Raw genomic sequence first — 24,824 nt, forward strand, 5'->3', positions numbered from 1 at the left:
CTGTCAATATGCTTTTGCTTTGTGTGGTTGGTCAAGAAGCTTATAATGTATGTTGTAACATTAAGTTTTCTGGCCTGCTGCCTGGATTGTGAGCTGCTAGCATCTTCCCATTGTCATAATCATGTAATGAGACTGATGCTGAAAAATAAACAGCTCGAGGCACTTTCCCAGCAGCCCCGTCCTGTTCGCGTCTGTAAATAAACCCCCAGCCGGCATCAAAATTTTGTTAGGATAGGATGCAGACTCTAGCCTCCTCACAGATTTTCAAAAAAAGCTTGAAAAATAAGTTTTGTCTAGGATAGTTATTTGCAGTTATATTGTGCTGTCTGTTTTCTCACTTCTTTACACCCACAATACCCAGTAAGGAAAGGAAACTGCAGTTTGCACTGTGTGATGAATTAGTCAATATATCTAGAAAACAATGAGCATTAAGGCTTACAGGCTTCTATTCTAGGCTTTTTTTCCACTGGATTGAGCTTTCAGTGCCTGCAGTAGCACCAAAAAGATCCTTATATCTCCCTGGTTGTCACAGTTTAACCCCAGCTGGCGACAAAGTGTCAGACAGCAACTGCTCAGGCCCTTCCTGCACCCTCAGCGGGATGGAGAGGAAAGTCAGCAGTGATACTAGTACTAATATATAAACAAAAGGAGGGAGGAAGACCAAAAGGGAGAGGCAGAGACACGGGGAAAGACCCAAGAAAAACAAGTTATCAATACAATTGCTCCCAGCCTGCTCACTGATGCCAAACCCATTCCCAAGCCATGATAAGTCTGTCTTCCTGGTGATCCATCTCAGTTTTTAGTCTGGTCATGATGTTCTATGCTATGGACTATGCGCTTGACCTGATCAGGTCGACTGTCCTGGCCATGCTTCCTCCCAGCTTTTTGTGCGCCTGCTCGCTGAGAGAGCCTGGGAAACTGAAAAGTCCCTGACTTAGGGTAAACATCACTTAGCAACCAAGGCATCAGTATGTTTTCAACATTATTCCCATACCAAATCCAAAACAGAGCAGTGTGTCAGCTACTAAGAACAAAACTCTCTCGTAGCCAGAATCAGGACACTGGTTAAATCCATAAATAAAACCTCTTGTCCTCTCCAAAACATGAGCTTCGTTTAGCATAGCACAGGCAAGGTAGAGCTTCTCAAGGACTTACTTTTGTCTCACTGATTCTGTGCTATTTTTGTTTTGTTATTGATTCTGTTGGAATTTCAGAGTATTTAGTGAAGAATCACCATGAAGATCATACCATGTCTTGCCACAATTCTCCAAAACTAAAATAAGTTCTTGCATTGTAAAACAATAAAAGTTTTAAAATGCAAAAATGTAAGATGCAGCTACTGGCTGAGCAAAGGCAAGTTTGTCTGCTCACTTCTCCATGGTCACAAACCCACCCTTTTTCTATGCCTAACCAGCATTAATTGAGTGGGTGGCCCTAAAAATCTGGATCATGCTTTTATGGGTTGGTTTTACTAATTAAATATAATTTGTATCATTAGATTGTCTGTATCTATGTATGCAATCTGTTCCATCTACCCTTGCCAAATGGCTTTTTGGTTAAAATATTGATGGCCAAAATATACAGAAGTTTGGGTAATACACTTAACTTTCCTAAAAGTGGAGTTGAGAGCAGTACTTGGGCAACCTGGGCCAAATGCTAAGACTAAATATCTCCTTTAAGTGAACAAGGCTGAGATGTGCTCATTAGGTACAAACAAGGAGAGCCACAGGGAAGATGGTAATTTTTAAAGTAAGCTTTTCTCCCTACCAGAACAGTTTCTATTGCAGTTCATATATTTTTAAACACTATGGGGTCTAATAACAAAATGCAGATTTTCTAGACACTAAAGTTTGCTTTTTTTTTGCATATTATGGGAAAAATATTTACCATGAAACTGAAAGTTAAACTTAAATGTGAAGATATGCATAAGGAACTTTTCTTCCTTTCTCCTGTACTCCTGACAGTTATATCAGTAAGTATTGTAATCATAGAACCAAACAACGAATACAGCTACTTCATTATGTCTCCATGTACTTCAGAAATTCTTATAGCTTTTATTCTTTTCTTTATCCAATCAAAGTATTTGACAGCCAGCAAACCAGTCAAAATGTATAATAATGAAATATGGTTTTTTCATAAATATTGTAAGAAGGATGAGATAACATCAACAAGCGCAAAATCTCAAAATCTGCTTCTTTTCTTGTCACACTATGAACAGATGATAGAAAATATATTCTTGATTACTAAAACCCACACAATAATTGAAGCCCTTATAAGAAATTTGACCCTTGATATTTTGTTTTCAGACCTATAAATGCTTGTCAGCAGCTTAGTGTTGCCAGAAGAGCAATGAATAACTCACAAACTCACTAGAATGTTGAAGGATAGCATTTGTTGTCTTCTGAAATATTATCTCATAGTGAATTTTAAATAAGAAGGTTACACAATTTCTAATACATATTCTGTCATTAGCTTTTGCTAAAAGAAGTCAATATCTTCTTTGTAAATATCTTCTTTAATAATCTATATATCCCTAATTTCAGTTTTAAAGAGCAGTAAAGTGCTCTTAGTAAATCTATGTGCTTCTAAGTGTTCCTTGACAATGCATTACCCACCAATGTCGAAGTAATTATATACTGACTAGCAGAAAAAGGCTTCTGAGGTTTAAGATTACATACCATTTCTTAAATTTTTTATGGAAAATTAACTATAAAAATACCTCTTCTCTTTTAATATCTAGCTTAATAAAAATAAATTATAGGTTAGAGATATTACATGTATTCAATTTTGGTGAAAGAGTCTTGTAAGTCAATAAGTTTTATTTCCCTGAAGCCCAAACAATTTTACTTAAAAAAACAGGAGAAAAAGGCTGTTCTACTGTTTTGATCACGAGACATGCATGTTTCTTTAACCATTTGAAGATTTTGGGTTGCTGTGTATGTAAATATGTTTAGCTGAATAAGATATATAATTATTTGAGAACTTCATGGAAGTTCAGCCCTTCATGGCCTCAGCAAGGCACTTAGCACTCTGAGGAAGTCCCATTTCTCTCAAATAAACTTCTGTGTGACAGATTGATATCTAGAACAAAAAAAAAAAAAAATACACTCAGATAATCTTTGAATTTTCAGGTTCCACCACTACTAGCAGAAGTTCTGTTTCAATATCTACCTAAAATTACATTTGGTGAATATGAGGATGTAGGAGGAAAACAAATAGAAAAACCTTCTGTATAAGACCTCGTTACTTTACTACAAACTGTCACACAGAGAGTGTTTTAGCATTCAGCATTATATACAAACAGTCACATTCCATGATTTTAAAACCTTTAATAAAGACAAAGAGAGTAAGGCAAGAAGTTTTATTAACATTCGCTACCATTAATATTTCAGGAGATGTTCTTTGGTAGCTGTCCTTTGAAAGACATGTAAAAATATCTTTTACATGTAAAAATACCTTTTACATGTAAAATAAAGGTAAAGCTGGTATGTGAAAGCCTTATGTAATGCTATGTTTGCACCAAATCAAGAGCACTTCAGATTTCTTTCCGTACTGGTGTAATCTTCTTAATTGTTCATGTCTGCATAAGGAAGACAATCATCAAGATGACTGAAATATGAAAATCCATTAAAGTCTTTTGGGGAATTAGGTAATGCCTACTATCAGAAAGTCAATGTTAATTTAAATTCCATTTGTTCATTAATACTTGTGTAGTATTTATTTTTAGTTGGTTTTAGATTCAGAAATCTCCTTAGGAGGTCCAGTCTGTAGATGTCTCATGGTAATGGTATGAATAGAGAGGAAAAGTAAAGAGATGTACTTGCTAGTTATAGCTTGGCAGCTTCAATAGAACTAATACACGGGAGAAAAGAGAGACAGGAGAGGTTACTTCAAGAGAAGAAATTTCCATAAAATCTGTTAAAAACATTTTAAAGGCTGAAGCAATACTGCCTCATTTTGAGTGCTCTATCATTCTGATTTAAGGTCAGGACAAAAACAGTCAATTACAAGAATATGGCCTTCGCTTACAAGTCTAATTCATGTTTCTCATTTCTTTTCCTTTCCGAGTTTTTCCTGTTCAATACTGTTATTAGCCTTGTTGATAAAGATCTGAAAATTAGTTCAAAACTACCTTTAAAAAGGAAGACATTGTATTGTGTATTTGGATAAGTTCTAAAGAGACAGATGTTCCAAATTCTTTCCTTTTTTTTTTTCCACTAGCTACGATAATGGTTACAATACAATTATCGTGGTTCAGTTTCTTCTTTACATTTTCATGTAATTTCACATTTTGATGTTGAATATCCTTTATTCTATGAGTTCCTTAAATCTTAGTAGATATTCAAGTCTCTTAGCAGATGAGGAGCTGGTGTGTTTCTAGATTTGCTACATCCTTCCTGGCTTAAGGGTGCAGAAGTGATCATCCACTCAGTTCTCAGGGCTGTGTGTCTAGCATTGGACTACTGCTGGAATGAGTGCAGCAACACATTGGCAAAATAATATTTTTTCATGTTGTATAGTATTTCCTAGAAATAAATATTTCAACATTATATTTGAACAGGTACCATCTTCCATAGTTTTACACAAGATGTTTTATGGATGAGATAAATGTTTATTTTAAAGTTCCCAAAGTAATTTGGGACTATATTTAGAGTTTGAACTTTATTAAATGTTTATGAATTTCTCTTAACATAAAAGATGCTATGCAGTATCTAACCCTGTCAGTACAAGATTTGCTTTAATTCATCTGTTGCAAAAGCAGCAGTGACAAAACAGTATTTAGTACTGAATATAACTACACCATTTAAATATACATACACTTCATATGAGGCACACTTGGTCATGAGACATAGCAAAGTACCATCTAATTTATTAATGATTGCAACCATCAAACTTCCACATCTACTTTTCACACAGATATCTGTGTCCATCCACCTTAAATCTGTTCAGTTTCACTCAAGCCCTTATACCTTTTTTGATATTTTGTCACCTGTAGACATTGCTCTTTGTTCAAATTTTCTGGATGTTCAGTACTTCTGTCGGAGATGAAAGGTGTTACCTAGATTGTGAATATGTTACATATTCTTTCTGTGAGTGTACATTAGTCACCTATCTTCTATTTGTTTGGAAATACACAGCACAAAAAATATTGTGACCTCTTAGCAGAGGTGAAAAAGGCCCAATATTTTCTGAATAACTTGCATTTTGCGTTTGGTCCATGCAATTGCAATGTGTTTGAGGGATGAGTGCAGTGCTTCTTGAATGCATTGGGAATGGTTCCTGGTTCTTTTCCATGTTCATGTGCTTTACTTAGCTCTATAGTCACTTAAAGAGCCTGGGTGCAGCCCTGTCCTAGACTTGCTCTTATCAAGTGGTAGAATAACCAGGAAACCATACTGTTAATCCATGCAATGGTTTGACAGAAATATTTATTTAACAATTCATGGTGGCATTAATCATTTATTATTTCTGCTATGATTTATTCATATGCTATTATGCTTCTTTGTTTCTAGGTCTTTGGTTTCTACTGTGTGTATTTGCATTCTTTAATAAATTTAGAATGAGAATGCCTCAGAACAAAATTCATGAATATACATGTGATAGCAGTATGGGTCTCTCAGACTGTCTTGAAACTAAAGTTTGAATAGTAGAATCATAGAGTGATAGAATGGTGTGGGTTGGAAGAGAGCTTAAAGATTATCTCATTCCAGTCTCCCTGCCATGGACAGGGCTACCTTCCACTACTCCAGGTTGTTCAGGCCCCATCCAGCCTGGCCTTGAATACTCACTGAAATGAGGGAATACTGCTATTCCCTCATTTTGGTCTCAAATTGTTTGGATTTTTAAACTCCAGTTTTGCCTAACTCAGTTTAAACCAATTTAGGAATAAATGTAACTAGATTTGGAGTCAGATTTCAGGGGAATTAGTCCAATTTACATTCTGCATTGCTCTGAAATGAAGCAGAGTGTCTGGAATTTCCAAGCAACAGAAAGAAACATGTGAAGTAAGCTTTATTGTCCTTGTTGCCTAATCCATTTTCTTCATTGTCTGAAAATCCAGTGGAACAGTGATAGAAATTTTATAAATAGCAGTTCACTTGGCACATATACTCACTGTTCTCAAATGCTAAGAAAACCTTGTCAACTCATCAGGTGGGGGACTAAAAATATTAAGACTTCTTAAGAGACTGAGCAATGCTTCAGCTTGCTGTCAGCTAATGTGTTCAATGCATAAATAAAGTAGCCAGCACCATTAGTTAAGTGCAAGTTACAATACAAAAAATTGATGAACAGCCTATACCTCAGCAGAGTGCTCAGTCCAGTGCCTGGCGGCTGCTTGAAGCTAGTACATATTCTTTTGGATGACTTAATCACTTCTTTCTTCAAGTTCAAAGAAGAGTGGTTATTAACCTTCATGTTCTCACAATATTTTCAGAGTAGAATTTGACTGGGTAAGATTAGTGTCACTTATATTACTAAGGATAGGATCTAAGATTTGTACAACTATTTCTGTTGGAATTTTAAACAGAAAAGACTGTGCTGACCCTTAGAATTTTCTAATATTACGTTTAAGGAGCATGGATTCCCTCAGTCTTGAACAAGCTGAATTCTCAGGTCCCAGAATACTAACTGTAAAAAGAAAGCAAATAAAAACAGGCAATATCACTGAAAAGGTATATCCCCTTCCAATCACCTTTTCATTTGAGTAGAATTATTCATTTTAATAGCTTTTGAAGTAACCTATTTTTTAAATAGAATTGTTTTTAAATAGCAGGAGAATAAGGACTAAGCAGAAGTAATTGGTGGAAAGGGGGTATAAGGTTTCATGAACAATGAATATTGCCCAAATGAGTAATAACTGAAGGTTGTCACCATCTGATGTTTGTTCACCGGCCTGTGTAAAATGAAATGGTGTTCTGAGTCCCATAGGATTTGGAGATCATTTGCAGCACAGAAGGCAATAATTAGCATCATTGCTGACAATCCCAAACACTGAATAAAGACAAAATATAATTTACCTTTTGATCCTTAAAGGTTTTGTTCCTTCATGTCAGAATTCAGTCAGACTGAAAGAGCAGCCAAAGGAAATTTGTTTTATCTGGTGCTCACACAATGCTTGCTCTTTGCAACAAAGCAAACATTTCAGCTTCCAGAGCCAGCAAATTAAACAGTGCTTACAAATAATCCTTCCAAATAAAATTGAAATCCAACTTAGATAACACCAGCAGATAACAAATCCATACTTTTAAAAGAATAATAAGCTTTAGGCATTGACAAAAGTAGAAGTGGAGGAAAAGGCAATAGTCCTGTGGTATCCTTTGTCATACCTTTAGCTGAACTAGAACTGAGCTATAGCCTCAGTGTAATTTGTCTGTGCATGAAGGTTACTAACATCACAAAACTCAAAGTATAGATAGATGTCAAGGACACTAATTTTTTTTCATTTTTGGTTGTGTACACTTTCTAATGAGTGTAAACTCTTTTGTGGGGAATGAAAGCCAATGATAATAGGTTTGCTTTGGGAGAAAAACACATCACTGCAAGAAAAGTCATTCACTGGCCCTGAGAAGGCTGGCAAGGTTATCATGTGGTGGATAAATGAATTTCATGACATGCCTAATAATGCAGATTTTATGGATATAAGATATGCTTCTTAATGTTTGCTACAGGGGACAAGAATCAACTGACTGTGCAAAATTGTCAATGAATTTATTGGACCTGGCAGACACCATGAATTTCACAGAAATCTAGTTTGCCAAAACAGTAAATAATTGAAGTTTAATTCTCTAAACTACAATGAAGTACTTTTTGTCCCATATTTGCTATGTTTACTGGAAGTTGGAGTAGATACACTGTCTGATTATTGATGTGGATATTTCTTATTCTAGGTTCTATCCTTAGGGGCTGATGTTCTACCAGAATATAAACTGCAGACACCTCGCATCAACAAGTTTACTATATTGCACTACAGTCCTTTCAAAGCTGTCTGGGACTGGCTCATTTTGTTGCTGGTCATATACACTGCCATATTCACCCCTTACTCTGCTGCCTTCCTTCTGAATGACAGTGAGGATCGGAAGAGGAGAGAGTGTGGATATTCCTGCAGCCCGCTGAATGTTGTAGACTTAATTGTGGATATTATGTTTATCATTGACATTCTAATAAACTTCAGAACAACATATGTAAACCAGAATGAAGAAGTGGTAAGTGATCCAGCAAAAATAGCAATTCACTACTTCAAAGGCTGGTTCCTAATTGACATGGTTGCTGCAATACCTTTTGACCTGCTGATTTTTGGCTCTGGCTCTGAAGAGGTAAGCTTAAATGAATATGAAATCTTAAATCTTAATTTATTACTTCAAGATAGTATTCTGTGCATCCTAAAGTATTTTTTGCTTGTCATTTATCAGACGCTTAGTATTTCCATCCCATCTTTTGAAGTTAAACTAAAATTAAATCTTCCTTTGTAGAATAAGGCACAATATTAGCTTTCATTGAGAAGAGAAAACATTGGATGATTCAGCTAGTATTTTTCAGTTATACCATATTTGATACTGTCTTTAGAAACAATAAATATATTGTGTATGAAGGACTTGGTCAAATGTTTTTTTGTAAGAACTGCTGCTTTGATCTGTCACTTGCTTTTTAAAAACTGCCTACGATGCATGTAAGTGCTGTGTTGGCATTGCATCATTAAAATAATTTTTCTCTGCTCAAAATGTTTAGGTCAGATGTTTACTTAGCAGAAAACAGATTAGTTGTAGCATAAACTATACTAGTTATCAAAGCGATTTGGCTGTTGTCAATTTTATCAAGAATATGGACTATCAAAAGAAGAAAAAAAATATTACCTTGACAGGTAAGATCTATCTACCCAACAGAGTAAAAACCTGTTCAATATATGCATCCAAAACTGGCCTAAAGGTATATAAAATATATGCTATATTCTGGATTCCTGACCCAGTTCATCCAAACAATTTTATATAATTTAAGAAGGGATAAAATCATAATATTTTCTCTGAAAAGTAGACAATTGGGTTTGACTTTTCTGTGATGCACAGAATGCAGAATTTTTTTAAAAGCAGCAAACTGAGCAAAGCATAAATGAGGAGTCTAGTGAAACATGAGATAAAACCTTGCACTAAAAATAAATGTTACTAAGGAAAGCTATAAGAAGACCAAGAGTAATATAAAGGACAGGGGGAACATATTAATAGTTCTCTTACCAGAAGAGAACTTCTTTATTCAGTAGGTGATTAAAAAGCCCAGAGATTTAAGAGAAAATTTGATCACCTTTTGCATTCATTATATGTGCCAGGTGTCCATCTTTCTGCTGATAACTTTTTCTGTGATTTTGAAAGCACAGATACATGAAAGACCAACATTTTCATAATGGCATTACTTCTAACTCAGACTACAACATTGCCCTCCAGGCATGGTCTGCATTTCTTTCTGATCATTGATCACTTGTCATTGCCAAAAAATTATTTTCAATCATTAGAAGTGAGGAACATAAATTATTTCAACAGGGATCAATTCCAAAGTTCATTGAAGGAGTGCCCCTGAACATCATTGTTCCCCATCTCCCCTGGTACAGGTGTTCTAAGAGTAAAGTGCCAGGTGCTAAAGTCATGCTAAAGGATAACTTTAACATAAAATAACATTACAGATTACAGTAACAAACAAGTGCATTCTTGCAGATGAGTAGACAAATATAAAAATGTGGAAGTTGAAACAGAAATTGTTGGACCATGTAATGACTTTTTCACTATTGCAGATATAAGTAAATTGATTCTTTATTCCCTCAAAATCTAGTAATTGACCAGTTTCTCTAGCTGGAAAAAATGGCTTTGTTTATCTAAGCAGAAATGATGCTATATAGATTATGTTCCATTCACCATGCCATCATAGCTTCTGTCTCTCATTCATGGTATTGAATATGTCAATCACTTTTTTAAGCTGCTACTTACTGCAGTTTTTCTTCCTACACTGCTAACTATAATATTTCACCAATGATCCCTTTACAATAGTTTTTCAAGAAAAGGCAAATGTAAAACTGACAGAATGGAGCATTTTTCATTTAATAGATTTTTTCAGTCTTATGAAAGCTATCTTTTTTGTAAAATAGCTCTTTTTTGTTATCTAGAGATTCTTCAAAGAAGATCCCCAGTGAAAAATTGTATTGAATAGTCTTTTTATTAAACAACATAAGCTCTAAAGAGAGCTCCATGTGTGCTCATACAGTTTTAAAACACCTTGATATCAAGTGGAGTCTTGAAAGGGCAGGAGACAATAATCTGAATACCACATACAGCACTATCCAAATGCTTCTATTTGAGCCATACTTTTCAACCATAAGAAAGCAACAGAGTCAGACCGTTAACTTTCCAATTTCTAAAACAGGGAAATAATGTAATTTTAATTTTTTTCTGCTTAATGAGACTCAAAATGATGATGATCATTGGTAGTAAATAATCCTTTCTTTTTTGTGTGCGTGTTGTGAAAGTTAGGTGGCTTTCTGATATTTGGGAAGATAAAAATAATGAGTAGATGGAGAGGAAAGAAGAGAAAAGAAAAAAAAATCTGATGTGATTATCCAAACACTCTTGAACTTGTAGTCCAGCAGATAGGTATGATGGAAACAGAGAAGCAAGCAATCCAGAAAAGAGAGCAGCATCTATCAGGTTGCTATTTGCAGATATTGATGGCTGGCACCAGATGGAGTAAGGTGACTGACAGAGTAGGCACCCTGCCTCCTTGGGCATCGTGCTGATCAAAGTATTCCAGCCCACCAACAAAATTACATTCCATGAGACATAGTTCTGAAACTAAGAACTTCTGTCCCTGGCCAAGTGACACATGGAGATGTACTGTTACTATGTGAAGGCGACATCTATGCTGAGAAGTGGACAGCATGTAAGGTACATCAAAACTTGTGGACCATGCTTTTCACCTCTCTGTTTTAGCGTTAAAGCCTTTTCACTGTATTAAAGAAAATTGAAACTGAGGATGAGTTTTTTGATGCTTGGAGCATATCTAGTCTCATTCATGCTGTTTTTACTCTTGAAGAGATGAAGTTTTCTTATGTTATATACCTTCCACATACTCCAGAGCTTAAACTGATGTATCTAAGTATAGGATTGACACTGAGTATGAATATTATTAGCAAGTTTTATCTTAAGAATGTGGTGGAACAGTGATGACATATTGTAGATTAACAATCTACCATCTGATCTACTTAAGAGGCACTGTAAGAATATGTGGTCTCTTGCGTGATGTAGAGATATGATTACATCTGTAATAGAATGTTTCAAACACCCCACTAAAAACAAATCTTAGCTTTTCTTAAGGAATCATAAATATATAAACCTGATCTACCTACAAAGAAAAAATAACCTAATCACAATATTTACATGTTTCTGAATCTCCACCTAGGCATAACATTTTGAAGGGTGGTCTTTCAGACTATTGAGGTCACTAACCTTCTTTATGTAAAGTTATTATTTGGGGTATTAAACTGAACTAAGGAATGTTACCATACATTATCCTCTTGCTCATTTACTCAGAAAATACGCACAATTCATTGAGTTGTCCCCTGAGAAATGCAGCCAAGAAAGACTTGTTTTGTTCCAAGAGCTTTGGGGTTGTACTCAGAAACATGGTAAATGCAAGGATTTAATAAAACATGAAAACTAGTCTTGTTGCAAAAAACACTTTGATGTTATGCATACTACTGTCAGAGTGGTTTGTGAGGCTTGGAAAACTTTTCCTGTTAAGTGTCATGTAATACACGTGCATGTTAAAACAAAAACCCAAACCAAATAAACAAACAAACAAGCAAAACATTAAAATGTATGCACTCTTGGCATTTACTGAATATTTTAATATATGTTCAGACTTAATGCAAGGAAAAAAGGTAGCTGAGGATTTTTTTTAATCAAGCTGTTCCTCTTAACAATGCTGTCCATTCCTTCTACAAGGAATTAACAAGTATGAAAATTATTAACTAATTGAAATTTGAAAACTTATATTAATCACCTCTAGATCCCTTTCAAAAGGTCAAAACCTCAAAGAGGCTGCAATGGATAATAGCACATGTTTGCACTAAAAATCTTGAAATACATTCCTTCTTTAAAATTCTCCAATTTACTTTTATAATGGTATAATACTTTTATTACTGACTTTTGCCACTACGCCTACAAGATGCAAAAAGCTTAATCTGGAGGAAGTTTTCCATGATCTTCTGTTCACAGTGCTTTATCTTCTTTCACCTGTATGAATGCTTTTATCATTACGAACAGGAGGAATCTTGTAGATATAATCTTTGAGACACTTCTGCCCTATTACTTCTCTTTTCTAGAATAAGTGTGTCAGGGCATTGCAAGGAGTTTCTAAGTCAGGATCAAATACAGTCACACAGCTTTCTTCAAGGATACTTATTACCTGTGTGTACAGTCATATAATTATGAGTAGTTCCAATAACATACACACTTTATCATGTTAAAAAATCATTAATCTGTTGGATCATTAAATCTGTTATTGTCAACTCAAGAGTCCAGATCAAGTAAAATATTCAACGTGAAAGGGTATTTAGCACATAATGACAACTTCAATATATCTTGATTTTAAATGTACATTTCATATTTTTTCCCTTGTTTTATAATTAAATTGATAGCTTAAAGAAAATGAAAATAAATTTACATTGAAATGGGTTCTTCTACTCTTTGTGTTGATTCCCCAAAAAAATGGAATTTGTAGTGGTTTATTCATGCTTACTACTCATGAGAATACACTTGCTAATAGAGAAAATTAATTCCTATCTTATTTTTACAGACAACTACGTTAATAGGCCTTCTGAAGACAGCTAGACTGCTGCGTTTGGTGAGGGTAGCACGGAAACTGGACAGATACTCTGAATATGGTGCTGCAGTTCTGATGCTCCTCATGTGCATATTTGCACTTATTGCACACTGGCTTGCTTGCATTTGGTATGCCATTGGAAATGTAGAAAGACCTTACTTGGCTCACAAGATTGGTTGGTTGGATTCTTTAGGAGAACAACTAGGAAAGCATTACAATAAGAGTGATGCAAGCTCTGGACCATCTATCAAGGACAAATATGTTACAGCACTTTATTTTACCTTCAGCAGTCTGACAAGTGTAGGATTTGGAAATGTGTCTCCAAACACCAACTCAGAGAAAATCTTTTCCATCTGTGTCATGTTGATTGGCTGTAAGTAATTTTATCATGGATTTTAATCTTTTTTTTCTCTCTGTGTTTGAGCAAATGGCTTAACATTCTAAACTAATAAGATTATAAGCATGCAGCCGGAAGGGCAAGTTCCTAGGGAAAGGAATGTTGTATGCAAAAATATGTTGTGACTCATTCAGTGTCAGGAAGTAATCAATTGCTTGACTACTCAAAATCTGTTATCCAAACTGTCAGAATATCTGTGTTGTATATCAGTGTCTGTAAGCAAATCCTGTATAAGGTAAGAAGGTGAGTTTGGAGTGGATTGAGGAAATGATATCACATCATATTTGTATAATCATAATTATATTTTATTTTTCTATTTAAAACTGAACCCATAAATGTATGCATACCTTTTTAACTCTTCCCTTTGTTCTTAACTTTCGCTTGGCCGTACTCATCTGCAAAGCCCAATGATATGACTTAAGTAAGTTTTGTTTCTCTTTAATCCAGCATTAATGTACGCTAGCATTTTTGGAAACGTATCTGCGATAATCCAAAGACTCTACTCGGGAACTGCACGGTACCACATGCAGATGCTGCGAGTGAAGGAGTTCATCCGCTTTCACCAGATCCCAAACCCTCTGCGGCAGCGACTGGAGGAATACTTCCAGCATGCATGGACATACACCAATGGCATTGACATGAACATGGTATGTTCTTCTGTTTTTCAGGCAGAGATGCTGAGTGAGCAATAGATAAATGCATGAGAAATTAGAAAGACACTTTAAGTCTTTAGTATTTTCTAGTATTTTTATAAGCTGTAAAAGTACAAGCTTAAGAAGGTGCATATATACCTCAGTTGTTTACAATCAAGCCACTACGTGTTTGGCATACAAACATTTCACTGCCTAGGTTATTGCCAGGTACATCAGTAATCTGAATTCTCATTGTGTACAGGAAAACTTGAGAACTGTAGGCAACTCTGTAAGCTTAAACAGAGAAAAAAAATATATAGGTTTCTTCTTTCAGATAGAGGTGTTCCAGAATTTTGTTTGTTCTTCACCCTGATTTTCCACTTCCAGTATCAAACAAGAGAACCTGTGTTCTGTTGATGTCTACAGAGCCACTGTTCTATAAAACCTGTGGAGATTTTTTTTCCAAATCTTTCCATGTAATCTAGACCAGGTATATTGGGAATGGGTTGAAGAGAGGAGCAGGCAGATGTAGCTGCTCTTTTCAAAGAGACATATTTGAATCACACGATAGTCTGAATAATTCGCTTGCATTCACAACCATCTGATTCTGCACAGAAAATCAACACAGTACTACTAACCATTTAGCCGTCCACAGAAACTCATTTCTGACAAGGAATAACACTCATTTTTTCTGGTTTTGATAAAAAAAGCCCCTGTAATCTCTCTTTCTATAAATACATGGCTAGCTAAAAAGGAATAACAATCTGCTAGTGAGCAAAAGTAAGCATCTGTATCTCTCACTTATTTTCTGGAGATAGAAAGATTTTTTCTGAAAAGTCAACATCAGTTTGAAGACACTGAGGGCATTGTACATCTTAAGGACCTGTGAATCTGTCTCTGTAGGGATGCTTTCCAGAGGTATTTAGAGCTGCAGATTAGAAACTGCAGAACTCTCCAGAAAGCTGTCAAGAACAAGAAAATCTGTACACTTTTGTAACAATTTAACTAGAAATCAACTTCCAAAATTTTGACATACGTTCAAACAGCTTTCATGTGATATCTATAACTACATTTCTGAATGACTGTCAGAGTACAACATTTTTATGCAGCAAACAGAAAAAAATGGTCTCGATTAAAATCTTTTATAAAGGTGAATCACTGATAATTTGACTCTATGGTTACCATTAAGTAAAGCAGATCTTAAAAATAAAATAGAAAATTAATATATTTGTCTTCACCTGCCACTTCCATGTGTCCCCTCCAGAGGAATAATATGTCCAGGGCAGGACAAGGACAATTGTATAAACCTCTGCTGGGGATTACTGCAGTGGAAAGCAGCATCAGTAACTTCATTCTGTGTGGCACTGAATAGCCCTAATTCCTTCTGATGGCAATGGAATTGTGGGGTACTCAGCACTTTGCAGGATCAGGCCATTAAGCTGCAGGTGTGTTCAACCTAAGCCTAAAGCAGCTCACTGAATTATTTCTGAAGATATTACAAAATCATATATGCCTTAAGTAATTCATTACCACTAATGGATGTACTAAAACCCCTTGGTTCGCATGAAATAGTAGCTATAACTGGGTGTTGTCACATGAAAAGTTGCATAATTTGGAAACTGGTGTACGGAAATTAGTCTTGGATTTGTCATGAATGTGAAATAACAATTAAATGGATTAAATAGCCCATATTCTGCAATATGATTGTGAGGCAGTATGGAGGATTTGTTTTTAATAAAGTGTGGAAAAACTCTCAAGTTTACTATCTTGTTTCATTGTATTTTATTCCTTATTCTGTTCACAGTTCTATCCCTCAAGTTTTATGTCAATCACCTTATTTCCTTTAAGAGTTTGAATGTATTACATTTAGTACAAGGAAAATATAAGAATTGTGTGATTTACATTGTACTTATGAAAGATTTATCTCTTTCCTGTCTGCTTCACACCTAAATACATGGAATAACACCACCCACTGGTAAGAGCAGGAGGTATTTATATCAAATTTAATTCCAGTATAAAGTGTGAAGAATATCCATGTTATCTGTTGGGTTTAGAGCTTGTTCAGTGCTTTCTAATTTTAATTGTAACTTTTTGCATGATGAAGGGGTAGATAGCAAAGGGAAATAATCCAAGCAGAATCAGATGTGGGGCAAAATGGTTACTACAAATTAGACATTAAAAAATGTTAATCTAACCATGTTTATTAATCACTGTTTTACCCCACAACTCAAGTCATGCTTCTCTGCCCAAAAAAGGTCATGTGCATATTGGTTTGCATCAGATAGTTGCTCTGTAGGAATGTCACTGACAAAGTTGTCATGCTGCTGATCATTCTGCATTTTCCTTTGTGTGAATGCTCTTGTTTTACACCATATATGCATGTTAACACACGCGCCAATGAAGTTTTCTTGGCTATTAGCCATGTGCATATGAGTTGGACTTGCATGTGTTTTTTACTTAATTTTGCATGAAATTTTGCATTTACGGAGTAAAGGACTAATATTGTCCTCAAACAAATGTGTTTGACTCCTGCCCATGTCTACTTGGAGTTTTTTGTGAATTCTGAAGGCAGAATTTCATCTAATATCTTTTTTCTTCATTTCATGACTGAAAGCTGAAAAAAAATCAAAAAGTAGTCCTCTTTCTCCTTTGAAATATGAAGTGCATAATAATTTACATTGTGTATATATATATATATATATATATATGTACATGCAACATATACACACACATACTCATATATATATATATATATATATATATATATATATATATATATATATATATATATATATATATATAATAACATGGAGAATATATTTCAAAAGATGTTTTAAATTATCCTTAGTAATATATTTAAGAATCCAGGTAAAGTAGAAAACAAAATATAAAAAAAGAGATTAAACAGAAACCCTTTTTAATCTCAGAAGTAATTGTGCACTAACACTAAACTTGATTTTCTAAACAAAATTCTACATCTTAGATTGCAAACCAGAACTGTATGCTTACTTGAAATTGTTAAACTTAAAATTAGTTTTAAAGACCTGCAAGTGAAATATGCTGAGACCTTGTTTATTTGTTCATTTGCTCCCTTCTGCTCCATTTCTACATATTTTTGATTCTATTTCATTACATAAAGTATTTTGGTTAAAAACAGTTTCACATAATTATGCATGGACTGGATAAACAGGATTTGGGATTTATTTTAATCTGGATAAAAAATCTTGAGTCTATAGAATAAGCATAATTTAAATCATGTCCCTGTGATATACACCGGCAAAGTCAAATTACAAAAAAATAGTTTACATTGCATGTTGTTTCATGAAAGATGTCACCAGTTCCAAAGATTCTTGTAATAATTTTAACAGTCCTGTTCAAGTTTTTCTAAATTCTTTTTGCCTACTTTTTCCTCTTTCATTCCTATGTTATCAGTCCAGCACTGATAATGGCATGCCTATGATGCTTACCCTAAAAAGATTAGTTATTTAGTGTTTGAGATATTTTTTTAAGTTATGCATGTATTTTTTACAATCCCGTCCCGTCCTTTCTTTCCATGGACCTTCTGTGCATCTGAATAGCTTTATTGGTTTATTTTATATTTGAAAAGAGTTTGAAGAAGTAACTAAGTGGGACAAGCTGAAAAGTGTTTAGCCCAGTGTAAACATTAATTAAAATTTTGGGTGTGGGACAGATGTCTTTTTGGTGTGGGTTTTGTCCAATAGCATGAAAGGGGAGAGCAAGTTAGAATTTTTATGAATGAATGTATGTTTTCTCCTGCAAGCATCCAAGCAATTGGTTCATTTTACTGTTGTGATAACTGTCTTGGCTACTGTGATCATACAAGTACAGTAGAACGCAGACCTATCTTGAACCAGTAATTCTATAGTAGCAAATAAAGGCCAGGTTCACCCTTGCCTTGAACAGGCTTCTTTTGTAAGAAATTGGCCATTGACACCTGGTTTACATCACTCCATTTTTTCATTCTTGCTTTTCCTCCCACTGTGATCACTTCTTACAACAAACCAGTTTTAGCAATAGAACCAGTGCCACTAATATATTTGAAGCAGAGGATTAGAGAAGTAAATCTGAATTTCAAAAACAGCAAGGAGAAATTCTTTGTATCATCAAAAGACTAGTGCCAATTAGATGTCTATGGAACAAAAACTAGCAGTAAATTCTTAAAATGAGAGAATATGTAATCATGTTGGAACTTGGCATTACTATTTGCCTATATGTTAGAACAGAAATCACAACATATAAACCAGCCACAAAGTACCTTATGATTAGCCATAAACCTGTTCTTTCATTTTCTAAAAGAGGAAACTTTAAAAATGTGATCGCCTCTATTGAATTAGAGAATGTAGAAAATAAGACCTCATAAAAAATATTTTCAAGGGTGTCCATCTATTTCTAAATGATCCTTTATCAGTTGCTCAGAGCATTGTATTTTGTGATCTAAAATATCAGAAGAAGAGCAATTAATTTTTCAACTATCATATTTTTTGAAATATCCAGATCTGATCAATCTTCAACTTCTACAGACTTAGAACTTTACTCTAGGTAAAGGAGTCAGCAGTTGAAGAAACTGAAATAATTTTTCATCTGCCTTGTTCATCAATGTATCGTATCACAGAGATCACTTTTCAGATGTACTCAGAAACTGTAATAGGACTGTAGAAGAATGGTCCACTGCAGCTTCACTAATTCCAACATAAAGATGTCACACTTCTCTGTTGTGGTGATGACTGAAAACAAAATGTCCTATTCTTGATAAGATAGTCAGGCTTCAATCTCATTGAAAGGTGAATTAGCTCATTATCACATATTGCTTCTCTCTCTCAACTGTTGAAAGGAAACATACTGAACATTTAAAAAAATCATTCTGTACAAAGACGACTTTTCAGAAATATTCTTTCTTCTATGTGGAGCCCAAGAGCTTCTGGAGCAGTATTATTGCCAGCTGTGACCCTGTTCTTTCTTTTCTAAATGCTGAAAATGCTTGGAAATGTTTCAACCTTCTACAGACAGAAATAATTAATTTCTGTAATTCATTATCACAGAAATATTGAATAGTAAATTCTAAATTCTTTCTAGAAATAAAATTGCTGAATTGCAGAAATGTTTAGCCTGGATGATGTTATTCAATTACAAGAGTCAAATGTTTGTGATGGAACTAAATCCCACACTATTCTCTATCAGAGGAAACAGCTGCTGGAGGACAGAAATCTTAATTCAAAATCTAAGCAGTGCAATTTGTGCAGCTGAAGAGTATCAGGTTAGCCTTAAAATTAGGTGGCTGGCAAAAAGATAAAAATTAAATACATAGGTCTTTTCACCAAATATATGAATTAATATTAATTAATTTTATTAATTCTTTCTGAACAAAGAAAAAAGGTTAATAAAAATAAAAAGTTTTAATATAAAGTTCAACTTTTATTATTCAAATATTTTGAGAACTTTATTCAGCATTTAGTGATGCCAATGTCAACATAGCCTGAGATCTCTCTTATGAAGGTGAGAACCAAATAGATGCCAAGTATGTGTGGTCATGACACAAAGTGAATTTACTCTTGCCTCTTTGTACCTTCAGCTGCTCAAATTTTTTGCTGTGTTAATTTTTTGTATGGATCAGTTTCTCAAACCATTTCACGAGGAGAGATCATGACAAGGCAGGAATAATCAGACAAAGTGGAGAAGGACCAGAATACTCTTTCTACCATCTTAAATTCTCAGAGGAACTTGGGAGTATCCCTTTATCTTTCCCTCTATATGCTGGGCACCTGCCACTCATAAACAAGTCTGACTGGTTCTAGGACAAGAAAGTCTTAGTCACTAGTTTCAGCATATCCCAAACACAGCATAACACACAAGAGCACTCTTGTGCTCTCTTCAGCTGCTGTTTGCTATTTAATGATCCCACCTATATTTCAGCAGAGAAAATGTGTGACAGAAGATTATATGCAGAATTAAAGAGTATCTTTGATTGTAAGGCAACAAGCACTGGAGAATCTCTCATACTAGGAAAGGCTGAAAGAACTGGGACTGCTCAGCCAGATGGAGAAATGAAGGCTCACAGAGGATCACATCAATGTGAGCAAATACCTGAAGGAGGGGTGTAAAAAATGTGGAAAAAGTTTCATTTCAATGGTACCCAGTGACAGGACCAGAGGTAATGATCGCACATTGAAACTGGAGGCTTTGACCAAACACCAGGCAACACATTTTTACTGTGAGGATAAGTAAGCACGGGTAGAAGTTGCCCAGAGAGGTGGTGGCATCTCTGTCCTTGAAGGTATTTGAAAACCATCTTGGCATCACCTGGCTACCAGCTCTAGGTAGACCTCCTTGAGCAGGGAGGATGGACCAGATGATCTTTCCAACAAGATCACTTCCAACCTCAATCATTCTGCGGTTTTGTTGGTACAGGATGTGGTATTTCCATGTTTAATGAAAACTATTGTAGCTAATATCCCAGTTTGCTTCAGGTTAAATACTTCTAAATATTTTCCATGAGTCATATATCAATACCTGTTCCAGAACTGAAGATTAAAAATCTAAAAATTGTCATGAATTTTATAATTTATTCAAAAAACCCCAAGGTTATCTTTGCCCCTAACACTTGCTTGTTGCCTGACATTAAGGCACAAAGATATGTCCAAATCTGTTGTCACAAATGTGCCTGATAAATGTGTGATATCTTGCTGTCATCCTGAAAAAAGAAATTAATGAAGCTGGACTCTCTCTCCTCATAAAAAGATCACATTCTTCAAGGCAGTATGAATCATGTCCCTACTGTCCTCACAAACAATCACTTATTCTATGTAAAATGTTTTACATCTCTCTGGATGGCGTTATCCTCCTCTGTAAGCATGCCATGTAGATAAATCAACGTTATGTGATGTGGAATAAGTTTTATTCCAAACAGGAAGAGATAACTGAACTTGGACTTGATAACTATCAATGACAGACAACTGAAGCCTGTGGTCACAGCATCTTAACTGATTTTCCTTTACTTTTTCTTTGTCAAGGGGGGAGGGCTGAAGCTGATTTTATGTCTTATTACATGTCTTTTTAAAAATATCTGTGTGTATTTCTTGAATTATGCATGGCTTCTGATTCCAAACATTATTCTAACTGTGAGAATCCAAGATTTTTCTCACCAGGGCCCTGTGGAATCACAACTGAGGAAATATTGTGTATAACAATAGAAATATGTTAGGAAAGAATAGAACAATTGAAACTCAAATCTGTATTTAAATGATTTATTAGTTTTGGGGTTTCATTAATAATAATATTATTAAACAGCAGTTCTAATTTTATAATTTTCAATTTTTTATTTTGAAGATTGCATGGATGGTTTTCTAATATTTAGAATAGGCAGAGCATGTACAAATTTGATGTTGATGTTGGTTCTCACTGTATAACATAATTTTCAATAGAATTTCAATCATGAAATCAGAATATGAGAATGAATGTAACAAATATTTGAGAGTTTGGGTTGGCAAACTGTCTGTACTGCACAGCATAAAACTTCATCAGGAAACATCAAATTCTGTATTATGTCACCTACTGGACGTAGATTAAACACCTCACCACACACAATGTGTGCAATATGGTAAGCTCTTTTTGGTACTGTAGGTTTTACCATTGTTTTAACAAATTTATCTTCCAATCAGCTTCTTTCTTGAGTTTCTAAGCTTGTATTAATGGAATAATCTCCATTGGAAACCAATGTTATTTAGTCTTCCTTTTAGGCATTTTAAAACTGTGGTATTAAAGAGTAGAAGTTTTTTGTCTCTGATGTATAAAACTACTTTAGAGTGTAAGCTCCATGGAGCAGGGACTTTTTAGTCACAGATGCTTGAAAAGAGGCTGGTATCTTTCAGATGTCATTGACATTTAAATAACTATCGACTGATATACAGTGATTTTAGAACAGTTTCTAAAAATGACAAATATAAATTAATTATAAAAATAATTGTTTCTATAAGGGAATATCCAAAGTATCTTCAGAAATATAAACCAACACACATTGTCTGCATGGGTTTTGCTTAATGGTAAAATACAATCCCTTGAAAATCATATAAACAGCTGATGTGAAAAATTAAAGCTATTTATTCTAAATGTAATCTAACTGCTCATGACTTCCTAACAATTCAAACACACTTTTCTTGTAAGTACTTCTGAATTCAAAATACATTTCCTATTTCATATCCTATAAAAAAATTGAGCTCTTCTAAATTGTATTCAGATACATACATAACAAACAAATGAATTCAAAATAGGTCTTTTGCACTCACATGACTAGAGAACAATTTCAAAATAAATGCAATTCTTTTTCTCCTGTTTCACTGGTTTACATATTTGTTTCTCAGTTTTTCAGTATCATTGAGCAAATAAGTTCCTACAACCTACAGCTTTTTTATTTCAATGTAATTACATTGTAGTAAAAAGCATAATTGGGTACTAAGCTATTTCTAGTGATGTGATAGATACTGAAAACAGAGTGATGCCACAGAAGCTTTTCATTTATGATATTTTATTTTCCTACTGTTGTTGAATGCTGGCTTTTTCTGCTGATGTATAGATTTCATATGGTAATGCCATAAGGCTCAAAAAATTGTTCTATATATGTGTGTTAAAACATTGTTTGTTATTTCACAGCATTGATTTCCATTAGCAATCATAAAAACATTTCAATACTGTTAAAGGTTCTAATATCTCATTTTTACAACATAACTTGGCTTGTGCAGACAGAAGCCTCATATCAGAAATGTGTTCATTTTCACCAGCAAGGGATATGAGTTATGAATAATTTCTTCAATGAGAGTGAGTACACAGGATTTTTTTGTGCTGAAGTAGAAATTAATATAGCAACAAGTGAATGGATTTTTGGATTTTCTCTGCAGAAATGTTTACAAGTTTATTAAAAAACAGCGCAGAAGATAAACAAGGTTGAAATAATAGACTGATCTAATAACAAAGAGACACATCCTGTTCATATATTCATGAGACTTGTAGCATCAGGACATATTTTGCCTTCAGTAATATGCAGCAGTTGTAGCTGTCCCTAGGGAAAGCCTATGACCCAACCACAGCACTGACAGCAGGTAACAGGATATAACAAAGAAAGGTGGTGTGTCATACTGTGTCAGCATGCAGAGTCACTCACAGTACTCCCATGAAGTCAGTAGCAGAAATGTTTATAGATTCTTAAACAATCAGAGGTGCATTATCCTAGAGAACTTAGAAAAGATCACAGATAATGACCACGTTGTAAATAACTCCTTTCCTTCTAAACAAAATTAACATGTTGCCATGGTACCCAAGAGGAATCCCATGATTCTACTGCAGGCAAACTCCCATTGTTCTGAGTAAAAGATGAGCAAGGACCACAGCAAGTAGCCCTGTTGTTTGCTGAGCAAAACATCTCTCTATGTAAATCTGCACAACATTGTTGTTTCAATAGGTCATGTTACTTTCTTTCCAAAAAAATCAAAGTCCTACACTTGCAAGCCGGTTCTATTTAACATGAAAATCCTAATAAAATGCCCTCACTGAAAAATATCTGATCTTCTTTAGATAGCTCTCATTTTACAAATATCATTATTGTTTCAGCAAAAACCTCTCATATAATAACTGTAGTACTTTGAGAATTGATAAGAAGAAAATAGATATATGGAAATATATAATGTAAAAGAAAATTCGGTCAAGACCTCCCCTTTCACTGTCTTATTTGTTCTTTTCCTGCAGTATAGTAATTCATGTACCCTGAGACCATTTCTTGTAATGAAATAAATCTTAATAGCATATTTTGTAACCACTATATAGGTTAGTATTTATAGGAGTACTCACATTGTAAAAGCTTTGCAATATAGATTTACACTATGAATTTGTTGAATTTTAATACTCCTACACCTTTTACGTCTATTTGTAGGTCACTTCTTTCTTTTTGTCCAGGAAGAAAACAAAAATTATATCAAGAACTTCCACAGCATTCGCATGAAATCTTTATGCTTGTCTTTCCAGGTCCTGAAGGGATTTCCAGAATGCTTACAAGCTGACATTTGTCTGCACCTCAACCAAAATTTGCTTCAGAATTGCAAAGCTTTCCGGGGGGCCAGTAAAGGCTGTCTTCGAGCTTTGGCTATGAAATTTAAGACAACACACGCACCTCCTGGAGACACTTTAGTGCACTGTGGAGATGTTCTCACTGCTCTTTATTTTGTGTCAAGAGGCTCCATTGAAATCCTTAAGAGTGACATTGTTGTAGCCATTCTTGGTAAGTACATTATTACAAGGCCTATTAAAAGAGTCAGAGTTTCAAAAAAATATTTATTGTTGCTCCTGGGACAGGAAATTAGTAAGTATTTACTAACTTTTTTAATCAAGCAAAAAAATAATTTAAGAAGAAAAATCTACATCACTGCATTAATTCACGAACACCAGAGCCCAGACCCTTGGATTTCTAAAGATTTATCTTTAGTCACATTCATCCCTAGGTAAAAGACAAGCTGCAAGTTAAGGCAAGCAGATATCTAATTATTCCAGTTCTGACTATGCTGCAAGATCAAAAGTCAAGGCCACTCTGTTCTTAAACAGTGATGGAGGTATTGAGACACGTAGACTCCTCTCTTTGCTAACTGGAGCAATCTACTCTGGGCATTCAAAATGTCTTCTAGAGAGTTTCAGAAATATCGGTTTCTGCCCACTAGGCACAAAGGAAAAGAGAATAACAGATTAATTTTATCTAGAAGTAATGACACCAGTGTTTCCCCTATATGTCTTACTAACACATTCTTGTTTGTATAGCATGATGGAGTTACTTGTTTTCTTTCCCAAAAAAGTTGGCTCAGTCCAGCTGGGAGTTCACCTAGAGCTGGTTAGCTATAGCAATATGGAAAGTAAAATAACTAAAACCTTACGTAACATGA

At 34.7% G+C, this 24,824-nt stretch overlaps 1 protein-coding gene across 3 annotated transcripts in view; it reads left to right on the forward strand.

The window, feature by feature from the left end:
• The window catches only part of KCNH7 (potassium voltage-gated channel subfamily H member 7), a 206,896-nt gene that overhangs the window by 157,342 nt on the left and 24,730 nt on the right, over window positions 1-24,824 (forward strand). For all 3 annotated transcript variants that reach the window (XM_030952660.1, XM_030952662.1, XM_030952663.1), the window contains 4 exons: window positions 7,890-8,315; window positions 12,835-13,234; window positions 13,706-13,905; window positions 23,920-24,172. In XM_030952660.1, coding sequence (XP_030808520.1) covers window positions 7,890-8,315; window positions 12,835-13,234; window positions 13,706-13,905; window positions 23,920-24,172 — 1,279 coding nt within the window. The remainder of the gene's footprint in view (window positions 1-7,889; window positions 8,316-12,834; window positions 13,235-13,705; window positions 13,906-23,919; window positions 24,173-24,824) is intronic.

This window comes from Camarhynchus parvulus, chromosome 7 (assembly GCF_901933205.1).
Source record: "Camarhynchus parvulus chromosome 7, STF_HiC, whole genome shotgun sequence".
NCBI classification, from domain to species: Eukaryota; Metazoa; Chordata; class Aves; order Passeriformes; family Thraupidae; genus Camarhynchus; species Camarhynchus parvulus.